Source organism: Uloborus diversus, chromosome 5 (assembly GCF_026930045.1).
Source record: "Uloborus diversus isolate 005 chromosome 5, Udiv.v.3.1, whole genome shotgun sequence".
NCBI classification, from domain to species: domain Eukaryota; kingdom Metazoa; phylum Arthropoda; class Arachnida; order Araneae; family Uloboridae; genus Uloborus; species Uloborus diversus.
The window spans coordinates 116,615,722-116,635,167 of NC_072735.1; the positions used below are offsets into that span (position 1 = coordinate 116,615,722).

The window sequence follows — 19,446 nt, forward strand, 5'->3', positions numbered from 1 at the left end:
TATATTTTTCATGTTCACGTGTAATTATTAATACATCATACTTCTTTCTTTTTTATTTCTTCACTTTTAATATGTGTTTCATTTGTTTTTCCTTACTTTTCATTTTGTGTAAGACTTGATAAAAAATACTGTATAATAAAAGATGTTTTTTTTTATAAGTGGAATGTTTCATTTATGAAATTTGTATGAAATAGTTAAAACTAAAACCATATGAGTCTTAAATTAAATACAAGAGGCATAAGTTTTATTTTCCAACTAGCTGCATTGCCCGGCTTTGCACGGTCTACCTCTAAAATAAAAGTTATATCAAGTCATGCGTGTTCAACAATTAGCCTTAAATAATATTTAAAAAAAATACCTTAAAATTTCCGGCCAAGTTAATTATTCCTAAAGTTCGTTAACGGCAAATCAAAAAATCCCGAATAAATTTATCGCAGCCCTCCATCAACACAATTTAAATCCTTGATTATCTTTTGTTGGCAGTATCAAAAAAAAAAAAAAAAAAAAACATAACTGGCCACAGAAGGAGAAAATTTTACCTCAAAGCAGAACAAGATTTTTGTTTTTAATTCTCAGTCCAAAAAAGAAAATGGCAACAGTTCTTTGTTCTCACGCGAAATTTAAATTGAGCTCGTTAGAAAACGATAAATTTCCGATTTGATTTTGTTAAAAATATTCGAATACCTATGGTAAGACAAGTAAAACAGGTCATGTTTGGAATTTTTAATAATGGTAAGGCTTGAAAGTCTGTATAGCAGAGAAATGTGTTTAGTAAGTTTATGTACAATCCACAACTAATCAATATTGTACCACATTTTCGGGGGAAATTTCGTCATTAGATATATAAAGCAAAAAAAAAAAAAAAAAAAAATCTTGACAGTTTCATATAATCGGTAAATTAACTTGGAGATGCTACCTAATTATGCTTCATGAGCCGAATTTTTCCTCAACAAAGCCTTATTTGTATTGCATTGAACGAAAAGTCTTATTTTGAAGAATTTTTGCTTTAAATAGTGCGAATCAAAAACTAAATTTGTGTGGAAATATGCAGCTATAGAATTTTTTTTTCTTCCTCTTTCTACGAAATGTTCAATTACACAAAAAAATGTTTTAAGAACAAAAGACACAAATCCAATTTTATATTTCAAAACAATTTACAATTCTGCTACAAATGCTTACCAGTTATCATTTCAGCACAAAATAATTTTAAAGGAATTTGTAGTTCAGTATTTAGACTTACGTGGCGGTATTTATTCTCGAAAATTAGAATGAACAAATTTAAAATGCTTGCATAAATATTAAAAATATTTAATTTAAAATTAAGGTATATTTCTGCTTAAAACAAAAGTGAACCAATAATATTTTGCCGTTTGAAATAATTTTTAACAAATAAAAAAGCAAGAATCCCTTCCAGCCAAAAAGGACATTTATTAAGAGAAAATCCGAAATTTAAAATTTCATGCTTAGGAATTTTCATTTTTTATTTATATTTTTATTTTTTATCATTTATTTTGAAACACAAAGAACTAACGGTCACTGTCGGCAATATTAGTTCGCGTTATGACTTTAAATAAACTTATTAAAACAAAATTTTACTTTAGTCCAAGTTTTTTTTACCTTTCCGTTCTTATTTTTATTTAGGTTTCGTGTAATAATAAAATATTCAATTCATATATTTTCAAAATTAAATTAGTATTTAAAACTTATTTATGTTACAGAATGTAGGAGTATTTCTTCAGTTATTCATCAGTATCTGCAAAAATAAGTTTTTGAGATATTTGAAGAAATGCGTTTCGGTTTCCATACCAAGAATAGGAAAAGGTAGGAAATTGACTTTTTTTTTTCTTCGCGCTTTTTTTTCTGCGGAAACCAAACAAATAGGGTAGTACAGTAAAGTTGAAGTGCAATCGATGACAAAACTGAATAAATAATTAAATAAATATGAAAATTTGTAGATACTGCGCTTTACATTCCCACGCCAGCATAGATACCTATATATGTATGTCATAAAATACACAACCAATGCAAATTCACAATTTAATTCAGAAAGATACACATTGTGCGACTCAAAAAATTCCCACATTTCGAGAAAAAAAAACACATAAAATTCGTATTTTAGAAATCAACTTAAAAGCTTCGAAACTAAAATTTCTTTATGGGTCGTAGTGTGGGTCTATAGTATGGGGCGAGCCAGCTAGTTGGTTTTGACCACTTTTTTACATACTTTTTTAATGTTAGCTACTTTTCTTAAACATTTAGATGACTTCAAACTTTATGACACTATTCTTAATTCATTTATATGCAATGACAAATTATTACTTTGAAAATCAATAACTAAGCGACGTATGGGTACCGTTGCACCAAAGGAATCAATCAATTTTTTCTGGAGGGGGAGTTAGTACATAAAAACTAATGCAGGACTACGGTACAGGTATGTAATGTCCGGTTCGGGGAGGGGGCACTTATAAAGAGCCCTGGTTGTACTTCTTCAATGTGATTCCCAACAACGTCCTAGAGACAATTTTACACTTTTTCGCGCATTTAATTTAGCATTTATCGTCTTCCTCACTTTTCTTTTAAACAAGAATTTATTTTTTTATTTATTAATTTTTTGATAATTTTATAATTGCTACATTCATAGAACCTTTGGGGTACCATTTTATTATTTTTTGTTTTCAATCCAAATTCAAAGAAAATGCATTTTTTTCCCTTTTTTTTTTCAATTCATTTTTCTCTTTTGTGATTTAGATCGAAAAGCGATCATGCAATTTCGAACTCAAAAACTTGAATTCGACAATAATAGAATTCGTCTGGAATAAAGCTTATTAAAGCTGCGCCATCTACTGGCACTGAATGAAATTAAAAAGAGTAGGGAAATTGGATAGTTAAAACGTACAATTAAGAAATAGTAACTTCTGTTTTTTTTTTTTTTTTTTTTTTTTTTTTAAATCTGGTTTTTAAAGTAAAGTATGTATTGCAGTGATTAAAAGGAACGAAATTAAACTATTTTTTGCTAAAATGTAATGACATTCTGTTTATTTGAACCCAAACCTATATGCTGGCTAGTCGAAAAATCCTTAGACATTTGGTGGTTCTTCTACGCCATTCTCATTATATAAATGCTCTTTTTATTGCTCTTTAAATATGCTAAATATTTTAGAAAAACTTGATCTTCTGATAGTTAGTCAAAATCAAATGATTAGTTGTAAACAAATACGTTTATTTTGCTATTGAGAATAAAAAATAAGAATAATCTAATTTTTTTTTGGAGGGGGGAGTGGAAAAGTTTAGAAAAAAAAATCTCTTAAAAAACATTGACTTAATTTGTTTATACAGTATCGCTAAATGGTTTCACATTAAAGCCTGTTGGGGGAAAAAAGTTTTGCATGTTCATGAAATTTAAAAGAGAACGAAGGTACAATAAACTAAATTATTTTTCCATAAGTTAAGAGAGAAAAAAAAAGAAAATGAAGGAATATGAAACATATGTCTTTTTTAAAATACTTCAAGATACTTTCAAAATATATTTGTCGGTAAACACACGCAAGTCTTTTTTTTTTTTTTTTCAATTATAAAACAATAGTTTCTGCGGACGGCAAGGAAAATTTCCCAAAACAGTGATTAAAACCGAAATTTTTAAGCAAGAGACAATTTTAGACATGTAAATATAGATAATAAAAAAATAAAACATTAATATTTTAATACAACCCCAATTTCTTTAAATTTCATGAACGTGAACTTTTAACTCGTATGAAAGGTGACTAAAAGCTTGAATTTTCATAAGGGAAAAATAAGAAATCATACACATGTGTTTCAATTCCTTACTGTGGTATAATGGACACAAATGCAAACTAATTTGGTTTGCTTACAAAACGTCGATGAAAACAATAACGATCAAAATTACGTCATAAATCATAACTTTCTGAGATTTTGAGTTTTTCGTTTTTTCCCCCTCGTTTCTCCCCTCTTTTTTAGATTCCCCACTTCTCCAAACATTTTATGACTTTTCTATGATGGGGGTAAGCCGCCTAAATTATAAAGCAAAGTTGTTCTTGTAATCATTTTGCGCATAACTTGATAGCTGTCTTTAAAAAAGAATATTTTTCTCATTTATGTAACTGAGCGTAATCACAAACGTACGGAAGGATTTGGGGAAGTTTTTAGTTTAGTTGAACTTCGTAACTCTAAAAAATCGGTCTTGTCTTAGAAACAGAGGCGATGACATTAAAAATTAAAAAAATATATTTGTCGGTAAACAAGTCTTTTTTTTTCTTTTTTTTTCAACATAACAATAGTCTTTGCGGACGGTGAGGAAAATTTCCCAAAACAGTAATTAAAACCGAAAGCTTTAAGGAAGAGACAATTTGAGACACATAAATAAAGATAATAATAATAATAAAACAATATTTCAATGTAATTCCAATTTCTTTAAATTTCATGAACATGAAGTTTTAACTCGCATTAAAGTTTTTGGAAGAAAATACAAAATGCTTCCATAAACAATATATTTTTATGTTGTATTTCAATTTTTTTTTCTATCGTTTGATTTAAAGTTTAAAGCATTTCATCAATTTCTCTTACTTGATTTTAGTTCAATTGCAATTATATGAAAAAGTTATTGCTTGAGATTGTTTTTCTTGCTTCATTATTGGAGGGTTTCAATTATTTTTTAAGGATTGATTTTAGGAAATTTTGGATATTTTTAAGGTTTTATGCCTTGGTATTACGGACTTGCTTTGATAAGATTGGTCTACGTACAATCCTACTAGTGCTTCTGTTGCGTGCAAAATTGCATCTTACTTTCAATGATGCTTTTGGAGCATGGACTTTTCCGTGTTAGCGCAAAAAGAGGAAAAACTTTTGAAAATTCAATAAAATCCGAACATTTAATGGAAAGGACGCACATGTAAGCATGGGGATGGGGCATGTGTAAACTCTGAACACTATATGTTTTACTCTGATAACTTGAAGTTGAAATTTTTGAAAAATTCTTCAGTGATCGCAGCACCACTCCTACCTCTTGGCAAACCCATTAGAGTGCATTTATTACTTGTTTATTTATTTATTACTTATTTATTGCTGTTAATTTATTACTTTATACTTGTGCACTTATTAAGACAATTTCTTTGTTTTATTAGCTGTTGTGTGTAATTTCACTGCTGTATTCCTTCACGCAAATACAAATTCTAAATTGACTAATAAGAAAAACTTAATTGATGCAAACCATTGTATGAACCCTCAGGCAAAGTTATGGCAATGTTCGTATTTTTTCAATTAATAAGGAATTATTTATTTTTGGAAGTTAGTCCTGGGGTAGATGATGAGACACTAGTGAACTTAATATCTGGGGAACATGTGAACAGTTCGCCCATCCTTCCCGTAATGTGGAATTAGGGTAGGAAATTATGCTCGTAAATCGTAGAAAAACTTGCATACATTTATATTTTTTTCCCGTGGTCATATCAAAAAAAGTATTGCTAATTCATTATTTATTTTTTAGTTTATTCATTTATTTTTCGTTACTAAATAGTTGGTCAAAATTTAGTGTAATTGAAGGGTTACATGAAGTAAACAAGCACGCAGTTTTTTATTTTTACTGAAGACTTAAGTTTAAATTTTTTTTAAATACTTAATCATAACCTGCAAGAAAATTGAAACCAATATACAATACGGATATTTTTACATAGTAAAATATTCTTTGTACTCTGTGTGTCTCAAGTTTTTTTTTTTCTGGTCTATCCAGTGAACAGAACATGCTACTCAACCATTTGATAAGTATCAGGGTCATATACAGGTAGTTATCAAAATAATGGAAACAGCTATGAATAAAAGTGACATTTTTGAATGTACTTTGTAAGAAATAAAGAATAAAACTAGATATCTGGTTTATATATATATATATATATATAGCAATCTTCATATTCTGGTAGTATAGGGTGACTTTATTGAAGTTCTGGAAGACTTGGATTTTTTTTTTCAAGCACGTGAAATGTCGGACCTCTCAAACTTTAAAAGAGGCCAAATTGTTGGAGCGCGTCTAACTAGAGCAGGTGTAACTGAAATATCTCAACCTTTTGGTGTTTCTAGAGGTACAGTATCTGAAGTCATGACAGCATACACACAACGCGGTACGACAAGCTCGGCAAAGTAAAATAGTGAACGGAAAGAGAAGATCAGTAAAAGAAACCGACGGGTATTGCAGCGGATTATAATGTCTAAAAAGCGAAAAACAACAGCAAAGGTGACCACAGAACTCAATCACCATCTAGATTCACCAGTGTGAGTGATTGAAGTGAGAAGACACCTTTATTTACCGAACATTTACAGCAGAGTTGTCATTTCCAACATACTTGTCACAGAGTGTTTCCATTATTTTAATAACTACCTGTATCTCAGGACAAACAAATCTTACTGGCAGTTTATTGTGCTATTTTGACTGAGAAGTGGTCATAATACACCTAACTGGGCAGGTAAACAGTGGTATCTGCAAATTTGTGATTTAGTTTTTGTAGTTTGTCATCCAATTGTACTTATGTTTTACTGTACAAAATTGCTCATTTGGATTCCGCTGAAAATAAATCTTGAAACAAACTTCAAAATCGAAGAGTTTATAAGATTTTGATGAAATGAAAAATAAAAACGCGTTTCTTTGAAAAGTATCTCAAAAAACTCTTTGTTGTAGATACTGCCGTTTACATGCCTTCGGCAATATAAACATACAAACAATTTTATCATTTATATTGATGTTCTTAAGTGTATAATACAATTTTTGGTGTCCAATATAAAAACCACCTGCAACACGGTAAAAATACACGGACAGTGTTTCTGTTTTACTTTCATTTTATTTATTTTTTTCTTTTACCCCATCTAAGCATGCTCCCTATTCTTCGTATTCTAGGAAGACTTTCTTTTGTGATCCTGGAGTCTTCGAAGAAGGATGTCATCATTGAATTGCTTCAGCTTTGTTGCGTTTCTTTTGTGAGTGACGAAACATATTTTGACATTCAAAAGAACGAACTGGTGAATATTTAAAGCGTATAGTTGTGCGCTTACGCAACTCGGGGGAAAAATACGTATGTTGCTCGGTGATAGCATTTTGCTCAATTGGCGATATTTTGTTTAGTAAACTTCTGTTCATGCTGGTTGAAAAATCGTAGCTAAAAACCATTATACAACCATTGAAAAAATAGATACTTTTAAGGCATATTTTTTCGCTTGAAATCTCCACCGTGTTTGTTTTCATTGCTTTATGTTCACAACCTGCAAAAACAGAATACTTATTACTTTCTTTGACAAAAAAAAAAAAAAAAGAAGTATTGTATTCGCGAAAAAAAATTTCACTAAAAAATCGGCCTTAATTTCTATTTTGCTCACCCCCGAATGAATGTTGAGTTTTTTTTCAACCCGACCACACGTGGATATATGCCTAGGAACGTACAGACACCCGAAATATCTATTTTGACGATCCCCAAGTTAATTACAACGAGTTTTCTCGTGACGTCCGTATGTACGTGCGTATGTATGTCGCATAACTCAATAACGGTATGTCCTAGAAAGTTGAAATTTCGCACGTAGACTCCTAGAGGGGTCTAGTTGTGCAGCTCCCCCTTTTGGTTGCATTCGCGTGTTTCTAAAGGGGTCTTTTGCCCCTTTTTGGGGGATAATCATTGTTAATTTCGATGTAAACTGAAGTGGTGTAAATATTTGGCGGACACTTGGCGATATTTCACCAGTCTTTTGGTCGCCAAGTTTTGTCGCCAACTTGGCAATAAATTTGGAGATTTCTTTTTAAAATCACGTTTTAATTTGGCCACTGTTGGTGATATTTAGAGAGTAAACTATTGAATGACATTAAAATTGCCAATAACGGAGAGCAATGACATTAAATTGGAGTAAAAGGAAGTCATGTGATGCACACATCAGCTTGTTTATTGTATAAATTGGTACTAGTTGTTTTAATTAGTCATATTCTAATGTCTCTTCTGGTTTCTTAAGTCTTAATTTAAGGTTACAAATTTTAAGGATGTTAGAATATAGATCATGAATGGTTTTCCCCTACATTATGTATAGTTTAGGTTCTAAGTAGAACTAACCGTTTTAGTAAATTGAATCTCTTGAGTTTGAAAACTGTTTGCTGAATCATCGACTTCTATATATAGCTTCTGATTATATTTCTTACTATAGGTTAACAATTTTAGTCTCATAGATGATACTTAACGGCTATTTTACCTTGAAGTTTGTACTCATTTTAATATTGAAATACTAGTGGTAACCGCGCGGCTTTGTCCGTAGTAGAAGATTAAAAAGTCTTTTGTTCGCCTGTATATTTACAAATAATGTATGGTGAATTTCTCGCCAATTGGCTTGCCTATGTTACAGTTCCACGTAATGATAGCTTGGTAATTTACTCGTCCATCTTACGATAATTTTGCTCGGGAAAATGTTCTTAAAATTGAAAGAGAAAAAGAACAAAATCGAATTTTTGAAAAATCTCTTCGAGGTTCACACCTCCATGCTACAAACTAATTTTGTGCCAAATTTCGTAAAAATCGGCCGAACGGTCTAGGCGCTATGCGCGTCAGACGCTGTATATCTGTCAGCCGCGCTGCGCGCATGACTAAGATCCAAACAGATTTTCAGCTATATTATTAGTAAAGATAGTGCTACCGCGAACAAATGACCCTTGTCAATCATTTTAGAAAACGAGCCAATTCTTCAAAATAGGTAGAGAAGGAAGAAAGGACGTGTGCCATATTTTCGAGTTTAGCAACAGATTGGTGATATGAAAAAAATATATATACTCCTATAGCATATTTTCGTTATGTGATTGTTTAGACCAGAAATGTTTAAGTTGCAACACTTATTGCGTTGAGTTTGCGAAAAAGTAAAAATGAGAAGCTTTGCTTTCTTTATTGCTACCCTACTCTCGCTAATTTTCAATATAAATTAATTTCAAGAGGCGTTGCTATCTCTGACCAATGACTGCTGAAAGAGGTAAAAACAAGACCCACCTACTTACATGGTTCAATGTCCATGACTTGTCCAATGAGATATTTACCTTGACCGCAAAAAATCAAAATATGTTACCCCATTTCTATTTTTTGAAATTAAAAAAAAAGACATGTTCAAGTTCTAGAACCAATGACGCACTTGGAAATTGGGTGCTTCAACATTCCTATCCATATCGCTCCTGCGCGAAAATGGACAGTTCTGAAACAACTTGGCCAAGGGCCAACTCTTCGCGGTCAGACTTTAACGATATTAATTTTTGAATTTAATGTTGTATATCAGTGGCTCCTAATATGGGTGCCACGGCACCCTGAAGTGCCTAGGGAGTGGCAACGGGTGCCGCGAAGCGTTTATGATTTCAATACATATAGACTAGGGTGCTGCGAGTATATTCTAATTCTTCTAAGGGTAAGTCGAATTGGAAAAATTTTTATCAACTCTATACCACTAATAAATTTTCAGTTTCATGTGTATCTAGATCAAGCAGTATTAAATACGCAGCGATGTTTTTACGGGTCTTTTAGCTCTAAAAGGTCAAGGTAATAATAAAAATAAGTTTCGTTTATTCATAAATGTAATTCATATCATATGTTACATACCGAATTTCAGGTAATCATAAATAACCATCTACGTGTATCATCATACTCATTGAACTTTTTCAAACGTACAGAATTCAACATTTCAGATCATTTTCTTCTCAACATCTTGAAACCTCAATTTCTTTTCTACTTCCTTCAATTTTTACAGAGTAAATCAAAGAAGGAAACGTCATTTGACATTTGCCATTTAATCATGAACTTGGAAAAGGTCAAGCTTTCAGATGTTACGACATGGTTTTTGCTCTATTGTTTCAATACTTCCTGTCAAAATTGAAAAATCTACAACTTTCTCCAATATACTTATTTTTTAGGCACCAAGCTTTTAGTGCTATTTTCTCTAAATGCATTTGGAAAGAAGTAAAACTATATTGTTTTTGGTGTAATATAACTTGATTTTATCCTGCAAAAATTTCAAAACTTCCTTCTTTAAATAGTGTAACGTTTCCAACTCGATAACATTACTTTATTTGCCTGAGATATTACAATATTATTTTACATTCGAAAACGATTTGTATAAAATTTTGGGTCATACATGAAACAAGAAATTCTCTACTTGTGTCATAAAAGCGCATGTTTTCCCTGTGTTTATTTAAAAAGTTAAGAAATTCAACTTTTAAGCTGAAAATATTTGCATTTATTGGAAATAATTTCTTAATTGACTTTTTAGAAATATTAATTAGATTTGTTTCCTTCATTAACTAATTGCTTGCAATAATATTTAATACGATACTAAAATACGATATAGTTTTTGAACCCCAATCGTGGACAGAATTACTCATTGCTCATTAGTAATCACGGATTAAGACAATAAAATTTCTTCAGTTAGAGCAGCGTTTCTTATATTGTGTTCCGCGGAGCTCTCTCAGGGGTTCTATGAGACTGCATGTTTTCTTTCAACACTTTTCAAATTTGTTCTTTATAAAACGATAAAGCTAATGCTTTTTCAAAATTAAAAATAATATACTTTTACTTTCGCTACTTTTACTTTCGTAATCTGAGCGGTATTACTCATCAGAGTTAGTCATTATAGGACTAATTTCATTCGTTGCCTAAAATAATGCAAATTTTAGACTGTCAAAAACAGCCTCAGAATGTGCCTTCAAGATTTCAACTTCACAATTTTTCCTATAGATCAATCCCAAACACCTCCATCTCACCTTATGTCTCCAAAGATAGCCTCAAATTGCATTTTAAAAACTTCTATTACGAAAAATTTTGGGAGTGTACACCAAACCCCTTTTTCTACAACATTACCAAACACTGCATAAAATTACTATTTTTGAGGTCAATTTCATATATTCTGCTATTGATACTAGCCACTCTCCCGGTATCTATGGCAGCAGTTGAAAAGACAATATCAACATTTAACGAGTGAGGACCAATTTATGGGGCAGTACTAGTCATGGACATCTAAATGTTCTAACTCTGTCTGACGTGAGCACATAGTAACATCTAAGTCCATCTGTAAATAACAAAAAAAAAAAAATGTTGAAAAATTAAAAACATTTCAATTTTTATGATTTAAAAACTTTTTCTGTGTAAATTTAAGTGATACTATCGTTGAATTGTAGGTAAGTATTTCTTTTCTTAATTGAAAAAATATTTTAATCACATATAACTCATTCACAAATTCTGAGATTATTTGTCCCTTTTAAGGGGTCACAGTACCTTTCAAACATATTTTTTAAATTTAAGTAAATTTTATATTTCTTTGAAACCATAACATGCATACTTGTTTCGTAATCAATAATTTATTTTCAAAATAAAAAAATATTGCCTATTTTTTTTTTAAATTCAAAAATTGAGGAAAATTTCAATTATTTAAAATCCCTAAGGCTTTTTTTATTTTTGCACTAATTTAAAAAAGTTTTTTGCTAAACGATCTCTATAATCATCTCTAAAAATCTGTGCATTCATTTGCTTATGAGTTTATTAGAAAATTTTCTGTGATTAATTATGTAAAAAATCAAAGTTTTTTTTTTAAAAAAATTTGGTTTTTTAAGGTTTAACATGCTCTAAATATTTGAGTAATTTATAAAATGCTTATCCAATGCACAGTTTTGTCAAATATGTTATCCCAATTGCAAAAAGTATTACTTCAAAGCTGTATCTTTAATATAAAAAAATCCTTAGGGATTCTAATGACATGAAAATACAAAAAAAAAAAACCATCATCGAGAAAAAGCAATTTAAAGTTTTTCTTTTGCATAAGAACACATATAGTCCAAGAGCCCATGATAGCCAGACATACGTCATAGTATAAAGGCCCAAAATTTTCCTGCGTAAGCGCACTGGAGCAGGTATGAAGGGTTCGCTATTAGTTAAGCTGACTCGCGCTGGCTTTGGCTGGCAAGAGGTAGCAAAGGCGCGAAAAAATGGTGAACAAAAACATCATATTATAACGCATGATTTTTTAATATTTTATTAGGGGTACTATTACGAGTTAAACCTTACAAAGCCAGACACTTAGCACGCTGGCTTTGCGCAGCCAGACACTTCAAAGCAGGGAAAAAATGGCGCACAAAAACATCATAGTATAAAGCGCGATTTTTTTATATATTGTAAGGGGTGCTACTAGGAGTTACGCATTACAATGCCAGACACTTCGCACGCTGGCCTTGCGCTGCCAGACACTTCAAAGTTGGGAAAAATCGTGTCCAAAAACATCATAGTATAAAGCGTGATTTTTTTATATTTTGTAAGGGGTGCTACTAGGAGTTACGCCTTACAATGCCAGACACTTCGCAAGCTGGCCTTGCGCAGCCAGACACTTCAAAGTTGGGAAAAATCGTGTCGCCAGCGTGTGAAGTGTCTGGCATTGTAAGGCGTAACTCCTAGTAGCACCCCTTAAAAAATAATTAAAAAAATCACGCTTTATACTATGATGTTTTTGGACACGATTTTTCCCAACTTTGAAGTATCTGGCTGCGCAAGGCCAGCGTGCGAAGTGTCTGGCATTGTAAGGCGTAACTCCTAGTAGCACCCCTTACAATATATAAAAAAATCGCGCTTTATACTATGATGTTTTGTGCACCATTTTTTCCCTGCTTTGAAGTGTCTGGCTGCGCAAAGCCAGCGTGCTAAGTGTCTGGCTTTGTAAGGTTTAACTCGTAAAAGTACCCCTAATAAAATATTAAAAAATCACGCGTTATACTATGATGTTTTTGTTCACCATTTCTTCGCGCCTTTGCTACCTCTTGCCCGCCAAAGCCAGCGCGAGTCAGCTTAACTAATAGCGAACCCTTCATACCTGCTCCAGTGCGCTTACGCAGTAAAATTTTGGGCCTTTATGTCTGGCACCCATGGGCTCTTACTCTAATAGCGAGCATGGCCTAAAACCACTCATAACTTTTTAAATATTTGAACTAAAGCAATGAAACTTTTCCCCTGTGTTCAGAATAGATTTAATTTTGAAAAAAGCAATATTTTTTTTTTCGGTCGTTTTATTATTTTTGGGTTACTGTAACCCCTTAAAGATACTCAGAGTTACAAATAGGAGTGCATTGGAATTTTACAATAACAAATAATAACTAACAGTTACAAATAATTAGCGTGTTCGTTCATGAAATCAATTTAATTAGCGATTTAATGACAAATAGTTAATGTGATAGTCCGTTAAAGGTAAGAACCAAGGTATCCTCTGGAACAGAATCCTGGCTACACAACTGCAAACTGGTGACAAAAAACCAGAGGTTCCACGTAAAAAGTTAGCAATAAAAAGGGTTCCGCAAATAAAAGAAATTAAGAAACGCTGAGTTAGAGAACAAATTTGAATCTTCAGATTTTCTTTAAGATGAATGAATTGCATTCAAGTAGCCAGTTAAAATGATATATCTCATGAAAATTAAAAAAATAGGAAAGTCAACTCTTAATCTGCAAAAAATTGTTCATTGGAAATAATTTCTAAATTTTGACTTCTTATAAATAACAATTACAAATAAATATCCCTCATTAACTAATTTAATGTACGAGGGCGAGTCAAATGAAAGTGAGCCAATGCGAATATATGACAAAAGGAGTACTTTATTTAAAAGTAATCACCATGGGCATTTAAACATTTGTCCCATTGACTAACGAGTCGCGTGATTCCATTCTCATAAAACTCCTTGGGTTGCTGCTTCAAAAATTCTGAAACTGACTCCTTCACGGCATCGTCCGACACGAATCTGGTTCCCTTTAGGTGTTTTTTCAATTGCCCGAAAATGTGAAAGTCGCAAGGCGACAGGTCGGGGCTGTAGGGCGGATGATGCAGCGTTTCCCACTTGAACTTCGCCAGTTTTGTCTTAACCACATCAGCGACGTGGGGACGGGCATTGTCATGCAGCAAGATGACCCCATTCGTCAATCTTCCGGGTCGTTTGTTCTTGATAGAGACACGCAGGCGATCCAGCGTTTCGCAATATCGGGCACTATTGATAGTCTCTCTAGGTTTAGCAAATTCGATCAGTAATGGCCCCTGACGATCGAAAAAAAAAGTCAACAGCACCTTACCTGCGGAGATGACGGCCTTTGCTTTCTTTGGGGGTGGCGAATTCAAATGTTTCCACTGTAAGCTCTGCCGGCGTGTTTCAGGCTCGTAGTGGTGGCACCATGATTCGTCCCCTGTCACAATTGCAGTCAAGAAGTCGTTACCCTCATTGTGATACCGGATCAGATGAGTCAAGGCAGCGCCGAACCTCTCTGTCTTCTGGCGGTCGTTCAAAATCTTGGGCATCCATTCAGCACACAAGAGCCGATAACCGAGATGGTCATGAATTATGGTGTGAACCGAACCGTGACTGATGTTCACATGCTCTGCCAGTTCATCGATGCTTATCCTCCGTTCTTGTCTAATCAGCTCATCAACCTGTGCAATTGTGTTGGGGGTAATTGCACGGTGGCTTTGGCCCGGTCTTGGATCGTCTTTGCAACTTTCACGTCCTTCTTTGAACCGTTTGCACCAACGCTTCACAGTGGCCAATGAAATGCAATGTTCACCGTACACGGCAGCCATACGGCGACTAATTTCGTGTTGGGAAACACCTTCAGCAGTCAAAAACCTGACCACACCACGCTGTTCATCTCTTGGAGCGTCCATTATGTCACGAACCGATTTCAACCCGGATTATGGGAACATTAAAGAACTATTATCCTCACACTTACGTATCACTTTTGTAAATGAGGGTTGCCTGTGTGCTGCGCGCATGCGTCGCGGTTGATGGACTGAGCCATTATTGCGCAGGGTAGGTTGGCTCACTTTCATTTGACTCGCCCTCGTAATAATATTTCAAAAGATACTTAAATACAGAATAGTTTTTGAACCCCAATCGTCAGAAAACACTGAAAAACTCAATGAAAACTAAACGGGCAGAACTAACTATACAGTCTGTTGCATTATGCTTGGGACAACAGTAAATTTTCAGACAGACAAGCTTTTCAAATTAGTTACTATGTTCCTCAACAGATGGCGCTGCAGGTATTTTAAAAGATGTAAAAGAAAACGCAGTGTGTACAATCGCCGAAACGACTGGTAAATTTGAAAAATTAATAAAACCTAAACGGGCAGCAACAGAAACAGTGTTTATTTGCAATATGTAATGAAAAACAGTAAATTTTCAAACACACCTGCAGCCTCCTCTAAATACCTGCAGCGCCATCTGTTGAGGAGCATTGTAAATAATTTTGAAATTTTGTTTGTCTGAAAATTTACTGCTGTTACCAAGCATAATACAACAAACGGTATGTTTCCATCGCTGCCCGTTCAGTTATTATTGATTTTTCAAATGTATCTGATTTTTGGAAACAAAACACCCTGTAACAACAAATACTTCAAGTGACTGAATACTAAGTAAAATATCGTTTTCCAGCTGTATCTTCAACGCACAAGGGATACATAAGCAACGTTTGTTTATTTTACATTAGCTTTACAAAGAGATCATTAAAAATACAACTGCAAAAAAAGAAGAAAAAAACACGGTTGATCATTTTTGAGTTACTTCATTTACATTTTCGTCTTTCAAGGAATGAGTAATTTTATGAAACTGTTTTAAATATAGCTAAAATGCAGATTTTTTCGTTTTGGTTTGTTTTATACCGTCAACACTATACAAATTTAAATTACTTCAAACAATTTTAAGACGACGTAGTTTCATAATTTTTTTGTTATGTAATTGTTCTATACTTATGTTTAAATGTGTATATGTTTTTATATAATTATTCTCGCACTTGCCTCAAGCATTTTAATTTTTTGTTAAAACGCTTACAACGAAATTTAGATTCTAGCAAAAAAATCGTTTGAATGGTTTTAAACTTAAAAAAAAAAACACATTTCTTTTGCATTAGTCATCTTTTTTCCAGCTCCAAAATGTTGAATACACGTATAACGTTTTCCATCCTTCTAAATGAAAGTTTAAATATCCAAAAAGATGTTCGTAGGATAAAATCATGAATGATATATCTCAAGGTTTTTTTTTTTTTTTCGTACGGCACAACTTCTTTTATATTTCAAGCTTTATAAGTAACGTATCAATTTAAAGATTTTTTCATCGCTATTGGCAAAATTAAATCATTCGCAGTTTGGCACTCTTTCGGAAAATTACTAGTTCAATAGTTCTCGAGATATGAGTTCAGTTATGTTCAACGAAAATGCAGAAAAAGCCGAATTGAGCTTTTAAATTTCGCTTTGATAAAAGAAAAATTCGAACTGCGAAACGAGTTAGTCCGCTATGAGAGGTTCATTTGCACTAAATGAACAAAAAACTAGCCATCACGAAACTTTCTTCTCTATCTTTCTTATAATTCTGATCCCTCCACATGCTTGACGATTAAGCAATATTCCCAACAAAAACAAAATTACACACGCAAAACCTTGACGATCATCCCAATTCCCGATTTATCTCAAAAGCAAAGCATAGAATAATAAAAATTGATTATTATTTTAAAATCATTGCTTAAAATAATTACAAACATTTACTTGTTAACAAACACAAGATGGCAACAGTTTAAAAGTTTAAATCATCGCGATTTTCTGGTCATTTTTCAACAATTCTCAACTCCAATATACTATAGGGGTGGGGGGGGGGGGGGGCCTGCAGCCACTGTCTAATGGCGGATGAAAAAGGATGAATGAAATGATATTAATTTTGAATCGTGTTTGTGAGAAGCTTTTCTATTCCTTTAAAATTACATTTCACAACAAACTGTCTGAAGCCTGTAATTTACCCCAAAGAAAACATGTGGAACGGGATGTTTTACCTTTATCGGTAGTATTGTTAATCACCGCAAGGTAGCGTATTCGAGCTCCAGAGTTTCAAATTAAAATCACGCAAAATACGCATACGAGAGTATATTACGATTTATCTTTCTTATTGTTGCATTTATAAAGCTATTTTTTTCACAAAAAATAAATAAATAAATAAATAAACTAATTTGAATTCTGAAATTTTGAATTCAAATTATGTTTTTCGCAATCACGAGTTTAGGCAGGACCCTACTCATTGGAGTTATTGTTTATAGACACAGCCCCTGTCCCCTCAAGCCTGCCCCTCCTCCTGAACGGTTACGTGTGTATAGTTGTGTGTGTGTGTAGGCGTGCGTGCATGTGTAGGCTAGGCTTGTGTGTATGGAGCGCGAGTGCGTGTGTGTCAGGGCGTATGTTGTCAGTGTGTATTTGTACAAAGGCACCCGCTTGTGTGAGTGTGTATGGAGCGTGCGTGTGTGTAGGACTTGCACGCCATCAGATTCCGGGGGACAGTGGTCAGGACCAGAGGAGGCGCGCCTGCAGAGGCCAGTGGTGCCCTGGTCCAAGCTGAAAAAGGAACCACAACATCAAGGACGGTCAAATAAAAACAATTAGCAATCGTGATTGTTAAAAAAATTAGCCCTCCATGGAGCGATTTGCGCCAAAATTGAACCAACTCCTGTTTACATATGGATTCACATTTATTCCAAATTTCATCCAGAACGTAGCACTACTTCTTGAGATATGGCACTCACAATGGGAAAAAAAAGAACGTTCGATTGCGCCACCCCCTTTTCAGCTATTGACGTCAAAATAAAATCAGCTCTTATACCCTCTAAAGGCTACTTGTCGATAAATTTTTGTTTGTTTTCGTTCATTATTTCTTGAGATACAGCAGTCACAATTGATGACAAAAACGTACCACCGACAAAATTGCTTAACTCCCGTTTGAGCTATTGACACCAAAATTGAATCAGCACCTGTACCTATTAAAGGCAACATACGGACCAAATTTTGTTTGATTTTGCCAATTACTTCTTGGTGAATAGCAGGCACGCATAACTCAAGAAAAGTCCCATTGCTCCAAACCCCTTGGAGGAATTCGCTCAAAAATCAATGGGAGGAGCACATATGTGTACCAAATTTCATTCGATTTCATGTTGTAGTTTTTGCTGTAGAGCGGCCACAAAAAACTGGTCACAAACATATGGACACACACACACAAGGACATTTTCCAAAAGTGGTCGAAACGGACTCAGCACACCTCAAAACGTTCGAATCCGTTAAAATTCGAAATTAGAATTTGTCCGAATCCAATACTTCTTTCAATATATTAGACACAGAAGAAAGTAAAAAATGGATTTTCTAATTATCGGTGTTGGCGCACCATCTATGGAGAAGAAGTTGAATCTTTTTTGAGGACTGATTGATTGATAAAATATTGTTTGGTTTCTTCTTCTCGTATTTTGAAAAAAGAAAAATCTTAAAAAACGAGAGATGTGAAAAGCGAGAAATCGGAGGAGGACAGTGTGCTACACATAATGAACGACTTATCAAGAACAATCGAAGTCGAACCAATATATATTTGTTGCATTTAACAATTTTTATCTTGAATCTAATAACGATTTAACAATGACTAGGTTGACTAATCACTAGCAGCTTGAAGTGTGTTCCTAAGGGAAGGCATCGTATGAGTCAGCCAGTATTTGGTTAATGTGAAGATAAAATCAATTACTTGAACTTATAATGTGCCAAAATTTATATTTCACTAGGTTCAGTTTTACCACAAAACTGCGTTTCTAGCAGTACTCAAAATTATTTATATTTAATACAGGAATAAAATGACAAAGTTGTTGAATCTGACAATGATGTCAACTGCCAGAATGCCTTTCGATTTAGCCTATTTTCCAGAAAAGTTTTTTAATAAAAAGGAAGCTGTATCTGAAAAATTTAGTTCTCGCAATTAATAATTGTAGTTTTTTTTTTTAAGGTTTTGTTTTTTTTCGGTGGGAAGGAGGGGGGGGGGCATTTACACTGCTCATGGTTTATACTACATCGTCGATGAAGTTCGTTTTTTTTTTATTTGTCTTAAAATTGGTAGATAAAAATAGCACGTCACCATTGCTATTGCTTGCAACAAAAAATACTGTGATCCCCCCCTATCAAGGACGGGGAGGGCACTGCAGCCCTTGCATGGAACGTGCCTAAGTGGCGGATGGGGGAATGGCACAATCGGTTGAGTTTGAGTGGTTTGAGGGAAATAAAATGCCTCCCGCAGATCAACAAATAAGATGTCCAACCTCTCGAGGCTATGGGAAACCTTCTCTTCACTACCCAACGAAGGAAGATTTGTACTTTTATCTTCCTATAGACGTAGTCTATTCCTACCAATTACCATACGAACGGAACAATATTACTTTGAAGCAATTTAAAAATCATCTCATAATGCATAAAGGAATAAAAAATGTGTACAATTATAATATTAAATTAAACATACCACTAAAAATACTTAAAATGGTAAATAGAGAAGATAAGGTATAGTTGATATAATTCTTAGATTTAACTTCATCTACTTTTTATTGCTAGTGTTACGTAACAAAATAAAATGTTTCGTAATGT

At 33.4% G+C, this 19,446-nt stretch overlaps 1 protein-coding gene across 1 annotated transcript; it reads right to left on the reverse strand.

Annotated features, from left to right (window-relative positions):
* Positions 1 to 13,635: 13,635 nt before the first annotated feature.
* LOC129223092 (histone-lysine N-methyltransferase SETMAR-like) lies at positions 13,636 to 14,685 on the reverse strand. The gene has a single exon (XM_054857658.1). It carries the CDS (start codon positions 14,683 to 14,685, stop codon positions 13,636 to 13,638), a length of 1,050 nt encoding a protein of 349 aa, XP_054713633.1.
* Between the last annotated feature and the right edge of the window lie 4,761 nt (positions 14,686 to 19,446).

Coding starts and splice junctions, on each gene's coding strand:
- LOC129223092 (XM_054857658.1), bottom strand. CDS start 14,685: ATGGACGCTCCAAGAGATGAACAGCGTGGTGTGGTCAGGTTTTTGACT.